Genomic DNA, 12878 nt, shown 5'->3' on the forward strand with positions numbered 1-12878 from the left:
AGCACTGACTGTTCAGTGGGAAGGCTGGCAGCCAGCCTAACTCCAGGATTAGTGAGAGATCCTGTTTCAAGAGACAAGGGTAGATAAAGCAGGATAGTCACTGTTCTTGTCTAGCCTTCCCAAATGCCTGTAGAGGGTGTGTGTGTGTATGTGTGTGTGTGTCTGTGTCTGTGTATGTGTGTACCTGTGTATGGTCACACACACACACCACTAAACAAACAAGTAAACGTAGAACAAAACCAAGGTCAAAGCCTTCAGAGAAACAGAAAAGCAAAGCAATGGCTGCTTTCCTGCTCTAGACTGTCAAGATTCCTTAGGGAACGGAGACCACGGCCGACAGCCACACAGGAAACAAGCAAGCCACAGACCCTGGAGGCGGCTGCTCTAATGGCTACCTCCTCTTGTGGCCCCACTCTTCACACAGCGTGGGCAAGAAGCACAACGTGGCAGGGGAAGCTCGAGTCTCCCAGGGACACACGCTGCATTGGAAAACAGATGTTCAGCAGATTACAGGAACTGTACTGACAGGCCCCACAGAGGATGCTAACGCAAGCCACAGGCTACCGGGAGAAACCCTGCCACTCAGCCCTAATCCAGCCAGCACAGCAGACAGGAAAAGAACTCAGAAGATGGTCCCAGCACCACCTAACGTGGCTTGCAGGAACCCTTACTGCCTCCCCAGGCAGCCCTGATATACGGCAAGTGCTCGCCACCCAGGTCAGCAGAATGGAAGGAAGAGGCAGCGACAGCTCTGGCTCCAGCACCCTCCCCACTGAGCACTGAGGTTCCAGGCAGGCTGTCCTCGTTCTCTTTAAGATCCTGGGACACGGGTGTCGGTGGGCTTCACACACAGCTAATCACACAACCACTTACATGCTGGGTTTCAGACGGCCCAAGGCACCTTTCTAAGATGTCTGACATCCAAGAGCTTAGGAGTGGACTGGCATCTTGTTTTTAGGAAGACTATCTATAGGAAGAGAGTCAGATGGAAGCTATCGCCTTAACCCCCCCCATAGCAGGGCCCGTGCACAAGGACAGCAGGCCGCCCTTACAGTCACATATGCAAAGTCCCAGGAAAAGCAGTGACAAGAGAGCCAGGTGCAACCACCTGGAGAACAGAAAAGGACCACAGGACATCAAGAGACCAGCATGATTCTGAGGCCTGGGACACACACCACCAGTCTGGAACTGCCAGGCCACAGGATTATAAAAGTGCTTCTGTCTCTAAAAGACACATTCCAGATAAGAAAGAGGTGGATCTGGATGGAGACAAAAATTTACCAACAGAGACATTTTGTTCGACCTAATCTGGGTGCCAAGCTATCCGAATGTGACCCCATTGTGATCAGATGTGATTATTAAAAGCTAAAAGCCAGCTGATATCTCAGGCAGACAAGGCACCATGTGACATCTGGCTCATGACTGCAGTCACTTGACAGTGGTCCTCTGTCCAGGACCATCCTGACCCTTCCCCGTGGGCGGGGCTGGGCAGCTGTTACTGACCTATGTGGGCGTGGGCCGTGAGGCCTGCGAGCGCAGTGGAGGCACTGGGAGCAGCAGCAGGTCTCCCTCCCGGGTGGGATGAGGTGGAGGATGCAGAGGATGAAGTGGAGGAGCCCTGAATGACCCTGTCGAGCCAGGGCTCGATGCCGGAATGGCTCTGGAGCAGAGTGGAGGTGAGTCGCCCAGGTCGCCGTAAAGAGCCCTCATCTTCTGAGGCAGATGACGTGTCTGTGGTTAAAATAATGATGACAAGCGTGATGTAGGGATGGGTCAAGAGAGGGAAAGGATCTCTCACTTGTCTCCAGGCCTGAAGCACAATTCTACTCTGCACAGTAAGTGGGCACCTCGAAAGTCACTTCAGTTTAGAAGGGCACATAAGAAGTCCTACTTCTGGGAAGTGATCCCGTGAGTCCCAAGGTCCCCAGAGAGATCTTGGCCACTGGACGGCACACACGAGGAATGGAAACAGCTTTTGTCCCCTAAAGCTAAGAAGTCCCAACTGTGATGTGCCCTGTGAGCACCCAGCACTCACTGCCATCCGTCCACACAGCCTGGCACCACATCCACAGATCAGCACCCTACAGGGATCCAGCCACAGCCCACACCTCATGTCCTAGCCTGTGCATGAAAGCCATAGCCCTGTGGTTGCTATGGGAGACTGCGGCCCTGTCTACGTCTACGTTCACAGGGAATACAGAAGTCACTCTGGAAACAATTCCTTCTTCAATATAATGGCTTCATCTCATAAAATTGTTTGTGATCTAAAGTCCCATCAAGTCAGCATGCCTGCTTTTTATTATGGGTTTACAGTTATTAAAACATTCTTTACTGTTGGCTGGTGCCTATAGCTTTATCAGCAGAAACAATAATGAGATAATAGTTCTAAAGACTTCCCTCCATCATTAGCTTTCCTTTAAAGGGAAGAAGCACACTACCAAAGCTACCAGGTCACCTTGCAAAGCTTGGATGCTCCGGTCTTTACTGTTTTAATCATTCCAAATGTGTCAGGTCAAAGACGATTGTCAACTTTTTTTCTTTTCTTTTTCTTTCTTTTACTTTCTTTTTCTTTTTTTAACTTAGTAACAGGAGGGGCAGCTATGGACATGCGTGGACGTGAAGCAACCAAGCGCCAGCACTTGCTCCGGTTTAACAGGCCATTAGAAAGGACCTCAGCTACACATTTTTCATCAGTGATAAAATAAACAGTCTAGTGGGGTGGACTGGGAATGGGGTGAAGAGGCAAAGGCACAACAGATCAAGGGCAACACTAGAGTAGTTTTAAAATTCAGTTCAAGAACTCCGCACATTCCATTAAGCGCCTGGTTTTGGTTTATGTCCTTATTTAAAAAGTAAAATCCAGACAAAAATCCTACTACGATACAAATATCTACCCAGATTAAACAAAACAAAACAAAAAAACAAAGGATACTAGAGATTCATAGGTAAGGACTACACACACATGGAAACATTTTTAATTTCTAAATTTCTCAAACCTGTACCATGGACTATAAAGGATATTCCAGTTCAATGAAAATAAGTATTATACCAGCAGGCCTATGACATAGTCCTAAGAGCTCTTGTGGACACCATCTATCAATACCTGGAGGCGTGTAGGTCTCAACGGAGGAGTGCACAAGGGCGGAGCGTCTCTTTGAAGGCATGGGCATCTTCCTCTCCTTGTACTTGGCCAAAGCTGCTTGCACGGCTTCCGTGTGAACATCTGCACAGCAACAACAGGAGCAGTGGCTGGTTTTACTACAGTGGTTACAATCTGGTTTTCTGTTGGCTTACTCCGAGCAGGGGAAAAAAAAATCACCTGCCTGCCCACTTACCCCTATGCCTTGGACTTCCTCTAAATATTACTTTGCCTGAGGACTCAACTTTTGAACTTGACAGATACTTTTAGTTATAAGTTAAAAAATAAAATAAAATAAAATAAAATAAAATAAAAAATAAAAAAAGGGCTAAGGACTCCCAGAGGTTCACTGGCTAGGTGGCCTAGCTAGTCAGTAGGTCAATCAGAAGGTTCACAAGGCAAGCAAGCAAGCAAGCAAGCAAGCAAGCAGCAAGCAGCAAGCAAGCAGAACAAAACAAGTAGACACATTTTGAAAGCAATGGCCCTGAACTGAGTGTGAGCATCTCAGTCCTCAGGAGGTTCCCACTGAGGAGGTCTCAATGTTTATGGAACATGTGCATCAATCAATTCACATATTATCTTTAAAAAGTAAGTGCATTGTGATTACAGAAGACATCCAACATCCACACCAGGCCTCCACATACATACAAAGGCATGCACACCTGAATACACACAGCTCAGCTGGTAGGATGCTTGTGCAGCATGTATGAAGCCCTGGCTTCCGACCCTGGCATCACATAAACCAGGCATTTTGGTACGTGACCAGGCTGTTAGTCCCCGAGATGGAAATGAGAAGATCAGAAGTTAAAGGCTGTACTCCACTACATAGTAAGTTCCAGGCCAGCTTGAGCTACATGAGAATGGGAACTTGTCTTAAAATAAAGAGGGAGGGGGAGGGCAGGGGGCAAGTCAGATCAGCAAGTAAAGGTACTTATGACCTCCAAGATCCCTAGAACCTACAAAGTAGAAGAAAAACCTGCAAGCTGTCTCTGACCTCCACGTGTGATTCATGGCATACATGCATACATGCATACACACACACAGAGCAAAACTGTTTTTAAAAGTAAACCAAAATCAAAGTAAATTTAAATATATTTAAATATTTATAAAAAGTATTACCAAATAGTGGAAAATTTTAATTAACAGAAAATTTAAATTATACCAATCATATAGCTACTTCCATGTACACGGAAATCCCTGAGTTCTCCCAGTTTCTGGTGGAGAAGGGGATAGAAACAGTAAGTGTGCTGTCCTGTTAGGCAGGAGGAGAAGGGTTCTCCAGAGACTAGAGAGATGGCTTAGTCAGTAAAGGGCTTTCACTGCAAGCATAAGGATCTAGAACTCCTATTTTAAAACTACCTGGGAATGCGTATAATCCCAATGCTAGAGGGGTAGCAAGAAGAAGAGCACTGGGCTCACTGGCCAGTCAGGCTAGCCTACTTGGCAAGTTCAAAGCTAAAAAAGAAAAAGAGGAAAAGAAAAAGATGGCATCTTCACATGCATAAATGCACACATATGCAAACACATGCACACATGCATATACACACATGCAAACACATGCACACACACATGCACACATGAATTTAACATACAAACTTTGCATGCAAGCAATATGTGAGAAAAGTGAGACATCAAAATAAACTATCTCAGCTGTGCCTAGTAGTGCACACCTTTAATCCCAGCACTGGGGAGGCAGAGGCAGGCAGATCTTTGTAAGTTCGAGGTCAGCATGGGTTACAACTCAAGTTCCAGGACATTCAGGGTTACACAGAGAAACCCTGTCTTGAAAAACAAACAAATAAACAATAACCTATCTGAAGATTCTGCTTTCTTGAACAATACGATGATATCAAGTAAAAAATAACGACTTCTTTGGTGGATATTCTAGCAGAGAAAACCCAACCAGAAGCCTCGGTAGTCAGAACACGAGTGTCCTGCCTGCTGCTACCCACCTCCTGCTCCTGCGCTTCCAGAGCTAGGAACCTACCTGACCGGAAGCGCTCATCCCTGGAGTTGGTAGCCCGAGACTTCTGTGGTTTAGCGGTAGCTGCCGTCAGCAAGGGCCCGGGAATTCTATTCTCTGTCTGCAGACATGGGTCTACTCCTGAAACACATTTTTATACCTTGTGTAAAGGAATTGCTGTTCCCATTATAAAAAGCCCCATTTGAAACAGTGTGCATTTCCCTTCTATGGCCATACACGTACATGCTGCACTATTAGTCAGGCTCTTAAAGCACAAAGAGCCTCTAGCTTGGGATTACGTGCCATGAACATGGGTCAGAGCAATGTCCACATCCAGACTACCTTCTCCCCATGTCACAAGACCTAGTCTAGCCTCTGGTTCATAACTGGAATGATAACTACTCCCTCGGGATATCCTTGGCAACATGGCAATCAGTTCAAGTCTCGTGTGTCGGTCACAGCTCCCAAGAGCTGGTTCCTGCATGCATGTAGGCTGTTCCATAAATCTAAACTGGCCTGTGCTGCTTGACACAATTATGGTCCACGGTGTCATCAAACTCTAAGTGAGAAACAGACCTCAAGCCATTCCTTGGTGGCCCTTAAATACGGGGGGGGGGGGGGGCAGTGGAGAGGTAGAGAATAAAACACCAAGAATAACACTGAACCACTTCAGAGCATGGAGCCCAGAGGCCAGCAACCTGGTCCAGGCAGAGTGCTGTGGGCTCTGTCTTCAAATCAGGGACTGACAGAGCTTGTCACCTACAATCCACTCATCCTCAGCTGGTCAATGGCTCACAGTGATAGCAGCCACCCCCAGGATACACGACAGTGAGGAATAGCAGGGTTCAGTCACTAAACAAAGCCTCTGGTCTCATTCCAATCCGAATCTGCTAACACCTTCAGTTGAAACCTAGTAAGGGTAAGCTTTATGTCCTAGCTTTACTTAAAATGCCTTGTAAGACCAGCCAGCGGACATTGCAATCTCACTGGCTCCTCCTGTCCTAACCATACTCCCAGAACAAGCAGAGTCTATCCTGACATCCTGGGTCAGTGTCCCTCACAGGAACACAGCACTACCTGACATCTAAGGCTGGTCACGTGAAACAACCCATCTCACTCTACTAGGCTCAGCTTTGCCTATGGAGTCCAGTGTGCTAATCCTGGCACCAAAAAAGCCTGTGGGAAAACAGGAAACAGAGGCAGATGAGCCCCCCCCCCAAGCCCAGAAGCCAGCGAGGGGACCCTCACAAACCACCAACTCAGATTCAATCACTCGACTCTTGCTGTATCCCCGAGTGCTGCTCTCTGAGCTGCTCCAAGCTGCAACGCAATAGGGCTGTGATGCTGTCTGGCAGGGCTGGTTATAGAGCACTTGAAAGAACATGTGCTTGAGAATAAGAAACACTGCTCTAGAAATCTGTGCTTCACTCTTCCAAGTCTGAGCACACGCGCACACACACACACACACACACACACACACACACACACACACACGCACATGTACATGTACATACACAGATCTACGACAATCCTGAACAGTGGCCCTACTGGGCAAAAGAGCTGCTTCAGCGTTTCACTGAGAACATTTAGTGTCAGACAGTAAGGAGGGATTTGGAAGTGGTACATACACAGTGATGTATAGACACCTTCCGAAATGTGGGTGCCTTTATCCTTTAGATAGACCCAACAAAGACAACAAAAACTGATCTGAAATTATTGCATAGAGGGAAAGACATTTTATTCGTTTGGAAACAGTATCTCATTGTGTGTCCCTAGCTAGTCTGGAACTTGCTATGTAGACCACACTGGTCTTGAACTCACAGAACTCACAAAGATCCACCTGCCTCTGCTCTCCTAAAGAGTGGGACTGAAGGATCACACCAGGTTTAAATTTGCTTTAAAGTAGGTATATAAGGCATGGTGTGTGTGTGTGTGTGTGTGTGTGTTTGTGGGTCTGTGGTCATGAGTTTAGGTTGTGTGTGTGTGTGTGTGTGTGTGTGTGTGTTTCTGTGGTCGTTGAGTTCAGGTACCCTCGGAGGCCAGAAGTCGGTGTCAGATCTCCCTGGAGCTAGAGTTAGAGCCTGACATGGGTTCTGGAAACTGAACTCAGATCCTCTGAGACAGCAGGCCATGCTCTTATTTGCTGAGCCATCTCTCCAGCCCCAAGGAGATACACTTCTAATTGCAGCAGGAATCAAGAGGTAACTTCCCAGGAAGGCTGCAATGGTTCATACGTGTCCAAGCAATAGATGCAAGTACTGCATCCTCACACGTCTCAGTGTGAGTTTAGAGAAAGCACGAGGAGTCTCCTAACCTAAGGCAGCAGTTCACTCTACTTTGCATTTCCGTATGTACTGGTAAATCTGCGCATGATTTAGTGTTTATTACCCACTTATGCTTCCTGTTCTCTGAATTTCCTCCACCTAAGCAATTTAGGGTTATTTCATATTTTGGATATTGAGTATTTCTTCTAAATATAGTTTATGATTCCCATACAGGCCCTTTAATTTTCTTGCTAAATGTATTAGTAGTTGACAATGTATTTTCATTTTAAATGAATGTTTTCTATTTCAAAATAGAAGTACTGAAAGATAAAAGCCACTAATGATCACATATTCTCCAAAGTTACAATCGCGATAAAACCAAAACTCCTTGCTAACTCCAACAGCTACATAAAGCAGCCTTCCAAGCACACAGTAATGTCCCTGCACACAAAGGTCTTCTCTTCTCCAGTATTTACCGTTTTGTTTCCCACCTCATGTTATCAACGGTAACCAACAGAACTGTGATGTGAGGAGAAAACCAGTATGCTTATCCCTCTGCTAGGGAAGGGAATGGCTAAGATACGTAGTTGTACTGGCGAATGGTTGGTAGTGACTTTTGGAAAAAAATAGGCTTTACAGTTTCCTTCAATCCCAATTTTACTGTGGCCTTTATTGTTTGTTTGGCTGTCCTGGAACTTGCTATATGGACCACACTGGCCTCAACCTCAGAGATCCTCCTGGATGCTGGGGTTAAAGATGTGCACCACCACACCCCCAATTTTACTGTTCTTGTTTTGAATGAAAAAAAATACCAATATATAACCGGCATCTTCAACACTAGTGTCCTGCTATTTATCAATATATCGATGCAGACAGTATAAAGCACGCGCAGTTTAAGAAGTGTTACATACATAAGGGGAAATGTAGCCACTGCACTGTTTAAGAAATGAAGCGTGGGGTCTGGAGAGACGGCTCGGTGGTTATCAGTACTTGCTGTTCTTACAGAGGACCAGAGTTTAGTTTCCAGAACTCACATGACATCTCTCAACCACCTCTAACTCCAGTTCTAGGAGATGGACACCCACTTCTGGCCTCCATGGAGATATACACAGAAACACATACATACGCAAAACACACACATAAGAAATAAATATGTTAGCTGGGCAGTGGTGGTGCACACCTTTAATCCCAGCACTTGGGAGGCAGAAGCAGGTAGATCTCTGAGTTCGAGGCCAGCCTGGTCTACAGAGTGAGTTCCAGGACAGCCAGGGCTACACAGAGAAACCCTGTCTCGAAAAACCAAAAGAAAGAAAGAAAGAAAGAAAGAAAGAAAGAAAGAAAGAAGGAAGGAAGGAAGGAAGGAAGGAAGGAAGGAAGGAAGGAAGGAAGGAAGGAAAGAAAGAAAGAAAGAAAGAAAGAAAGAAAGAAAGAAAGAAAGAAGATAAAGAAGGAACAGCAGCAGCATTAATTATTATATATTATTTATAAAATATTGTCATTATTATTATTAAAGCTTAGGCTAACTAGATGAATCAATAAGTAAAGGTGCTTACTATACCACCTTATTATTATTATTATTATTATTATTATTATTATTATTATTATTATTATTTAAGCCTGGGCTAACAAGATGGATCAGCAAGTAGAGGTGCTTACTATACTTCCCCAACAAGTTGAATTTGACCCTCAGCACTCATTTAAACAGGCAGATGTAGTGGCACACATCTGTAACCCCTGCACACATCTGTAACCCCTGCATCCTGCTGGAGAGACAGGAAGCAAAACCAGGAAAATCTCCAGAAGCTCCCAGGCTGGCTGCCCTGGAGTGCACAGCACAGCAGAAACCAGAGAGACCCTGCCTCAAGGAGACAGAAGGGCAGGCAACTCCAAGAGTCTTCCTCTTGTGCGTGTGCACGCACACAAATACACACACACACACACACACACACACACACACACACACACACACTCATTAAAGTTTAAAGAACGAAAAAGAAACAACGCTCTCGGGTGGCTGAAGATGATATGTGCCCTACCCCGTCTGATTCCACTTCCCCCCGGGAATGCTGTGTTCCATTCTAGAAACCCCTTTCCTTTCCTTCTTTATTCCTTCATAAGGGTCTCTGCTGGAGTTTTTATCACTTGATTACCTGATTTATTATTATCACTACTACTATTGCAGACAGGGTCCCACTGTATAGCCCTGGCTATAACTCACTATGTTGACGAGACTGTCCCGGAACTCACAGATCCCCCTGCTTCTGCGTCCCCAGTGTCTGTTTTCAGAGCTCATGCTGGTCACACCACTTTGTGGTGTCTTCAAAGCCATCGTCTCAGTGAGGGTCCAGATGCTCTGGCAATCTATGTCTGGGTTCTTCTGAGCAAGGCTGGTTGGAGGTCTTGGTAGTTTAGGGTCATGATGGACATTCTTGTGGCATCAGGTGACACAGATACATCTACACTGACTCTAACAGGGATCTCAGGTTTTAATCTGCAATTCTCTGACTATCTGAGAAGTTAGGTGTCATCATCATCATCGCTGACTATTTTCTCCTTTAATCCCAGCACTTGGAAGGCAGAGGCAGGTGGATTTCTGAGTTTGAGGCCAGCCTGGTCTACAGAGTGAGTTCCAGGACAGCCAGGGCTATACAGAGAAACCCTGTCTCGGAAAACCAAAAAAAAAAAAAAAAAAAAAAAAAAAAAAAAAAAAAAAAAAAAAAAAAAGGAAAGGAAAGGAAAGTCTCCCCCCAATCTCCTCATCACATGAAGAAATCTGGACTCTTGGACAGGCCAGCCTCCTAGTGCTCAGTTGTTCCCTGGCCACTCAGATGCCTGTCTGCAGCTGCAGAAAGAGCCACCAGGCAGTGCTGTCTATACACTCTGGGGCCATTTCTCACATCACTTATATTGTCACCATCTGCCCACAGCCTGCAGCTTCTCGATCTCTTTGAGGTACCTTTTGATTTTACAAAGAGAAGCTATTAAGTTGAATGTATCCCAACTTGTCGGACATCTTTTCTCGTATGTTGGCTGTTGTACCAGCTGCATCTCCAGCAACTGAAGAAACCTTTCTACCTGGAGATGGCGCCACTCCCCCTAAGATCTTCCCAAGGCTCCACAGTCTCTGCCTCTGGCCCTTGGGCCTAACTCACCTGAAGCTAACTTTGGTGCCTTATTTTACATATTTTACATAGGTACTGGGATCTATGCCAACACGCTAACCACATGCTTCTCTCCTAAACCAAGGCCATATGGGTGTGTGTGTGTGTGTGTGTGTGTGTGTGTGCATCTGGGCCGGCCTTTCTATCTCACTAGCCACCTGTCCTTGCAAAGTAACCTATTCTCAGGGATGATAGCCTGAGAAAACTCTCTCTTTTTAGATTTCTTCATTTTAATTGATTAATTAAATCATTTACATAATAATTCTTAATAACTAGCCAGACAACTCCTCCCATCATGCTTTAGATCTCTTGACCTTTTGTACTGATGACATACATTTTAGAATTAGGTCATAAAGTTCTATTAAAAATATCCAAAATAATGAATGTGCCAAATCTACAAATTAATGTGCAAAGAATCCAAAAATTTATAGTGTGTCCTTGCCTACTAAGGAAATGTATGAGGCTACTCTGTGACCACAGAAATAGAATAAGTGCTATTTGGGAGTGAGACCTATATCAAGCCAAAGCTGTAAATTATAATCTATTCCTTTGGATTTTGTTATCTAAAAACAAACATACTATTCAGCCCTTAATAAAATATGAAATGTTGACCAGTTTTTAAAATCCCAAATCAGTTCTTCCTTATTATCTTATTATTATCAGTTCTCTCTGCTTGCAGTGTTGGGGACTGGACCCAAGACCTATCCCATGTTAGCAAGGGTTCTACCACCAAGCTACATCCACACCCCAGTATCAAGTTCTACAAGACAGTGTTTGTTATGACAACAGCGGAAGGCCACGCTGCCCATACCTTGAATGAGGGGGATGTACCGAGCCAGCAGCTTCGCCCTCTTCTTCTCATATCCTTTCTGAGTGATGTCACCTACAACAATGGGAAAAGAGAATTTTATCACTTGTAACATTTCGAAAACATCTGTGTGTATGTGTGTGTGTGTATGAGAGAGAGAGCGAGAGAGCACATGCATGTGTGGAGGTCAAAGGTCAATCTTGGGGGCCTGTAACCATTCACCTTGTTTTATGAAAGGGGTCTGTCTCTCAGCCTGGAGCTAACCAAGGCTAGGTGACTGACTGGTCAGAAAGTCAGTCACCAGGAGTCCCAAGGAATATTTTCTTCTCTGCCTTCCCAGCACTGGATTTTAAGCATGTTCCACCACACCTGTCTTCCTAATGTGGGATCTCAGGATCCAATTCAGTGATCCCGAGATCCTACTTGTACAACAATTAAACTACCTCTCTAGCAGTTTCAAGATTTTTAATGGAAAAAGAAATGAGAATCCTGGGGTAGAAACTGGCTCAGTGGGTAAAAGGTTTTGTGAGCAATGCTGAGAACCTGAATTTGGGTCCCCAGAACCCACACAAAGCAGAATGTGGTAGTGCACACCTCTAACCCTAGTGCTCCTGTGAGGAAATGGGAGTTGGAGACAGGATGGCCTCTGGAGCTCGCAGGCTAGTCTAGAGTATGCAGCAGCAAGCAGGAAGATACCCTGTCTCAAAGATCACACGAGAGGACTGAGACCTGGGACTGACCTCAGACCACCACACATACCACCTTGCCCCACTCCCTAGCACACTCGGGTTTTTTTAAATTTATAATCTAAAAACTACGCATGGATGCCTTCCAAGAGAGTTACTAGGTAACTAAGCTGGGATGAACCCAGTATGGAAGAATCTCATGTACAAGCCACTGACTGAAGGAAGCCTGGCTCAAAGGCTGTATACTATATATACATTATTCTATATAATGACACTCTAGAGGAGGCAAAACCACAAACCAAAACAGGCACTGGTTGCCAGCAGCTAGGGAGGGGACTGTCAGAGGGTACAAGGAGTCTGGGATGGTGTAAGACTTGCATGACTCAAATCTAGCAGGAATTACACAACTGTATTCACCTGTCAGGAGATTACAGAAGTCCACACTGGGAAACAGAATCTTACTGTACATAAGTAATACTTTTCTTTAAAAAAAAAAAAAAAAAAAAAAAAAGAGGTGACCAACGTCTCCTAGAAACTTGTCAAAATGTAGACTCCGAGGCTGGAGAGCCGGCTCAGCAGTCAATGAGTTTGGCCTGCTCTTCCAGAGGACCTGAGTTTGGTCCCCAGAAACCACATGACATGCTCAGACCTGATTACAAGTCCTGCTCAGGGGATCAAATACCATCTTCTGGCCTCCACGGGCACACACTTGTAGTACACACTCATATAGACAGATACACACGAATTCTTATTGAATCTTATAAAAGGCTCTGAGGCCACCCCTCAGATCAGCAGATTCCAAATCTATTATTTGTAAGACCCTTAAATGATAGTGTGCAGGTTGAAATATCAGAAAC

The 12878-nt window shown here is 45.2% G+C and overlaps 1 protein-coding gene across 6 annotated transcripts in view; it reads right to left on the bottom strand.

The window, feature by feature from the left end:
- Dip2a (disco interacting protein 2 homolog A) overlaps positions 1–12878 on the bottom strand; it is an 82327-nt gene that overhangs the window by 53330 nt on the left and 16119 nt on the right. For 3 of the 6 annotated variants that reach the window (XR_001779571.2, XM_006513939.4, NM_001081419.2), the window contains exons 2-5: positions 11339–11410; positions 5127–5243; positions 3104–3223; positions 1504–1731 (exon numbers count right to left, since the gene is read on the bottom strand). Coding sequence is in view for 5 of the 6 variants with exons in the window: in XM_006513939.4 (XP_006514002.1) it covers positions 1504–1731; positions 3104–3223; positions 5127–5243; positions 11339–11410 (537 nt within the window). In the remaining variant the exon portion in view is untranslated. The remainder of the gene's footprint in view (positions 1–1503; positions 1732–3103; positions 3224–5126; positions 5244–11338; positions 11411–12878) is intronic. The other 3 variants (XM_006513941.4, XM_030245208.1, XM_006513940.4) reach the window with 2 other exon arrangements.

The sequence above is a fragment of the Mus musculus genome, chromosome 10, assembly GCF_000001635.26.
Source record: "Mus musculus strain C57BL/6J chromosome 10, GRCm38.p6 C57BL/6J".
Lineage (NCBI taxonomy): Eukaryota > Metazoa > Chordata > Mammalia > Rodentia > Muridae > Mus > Mus musculus.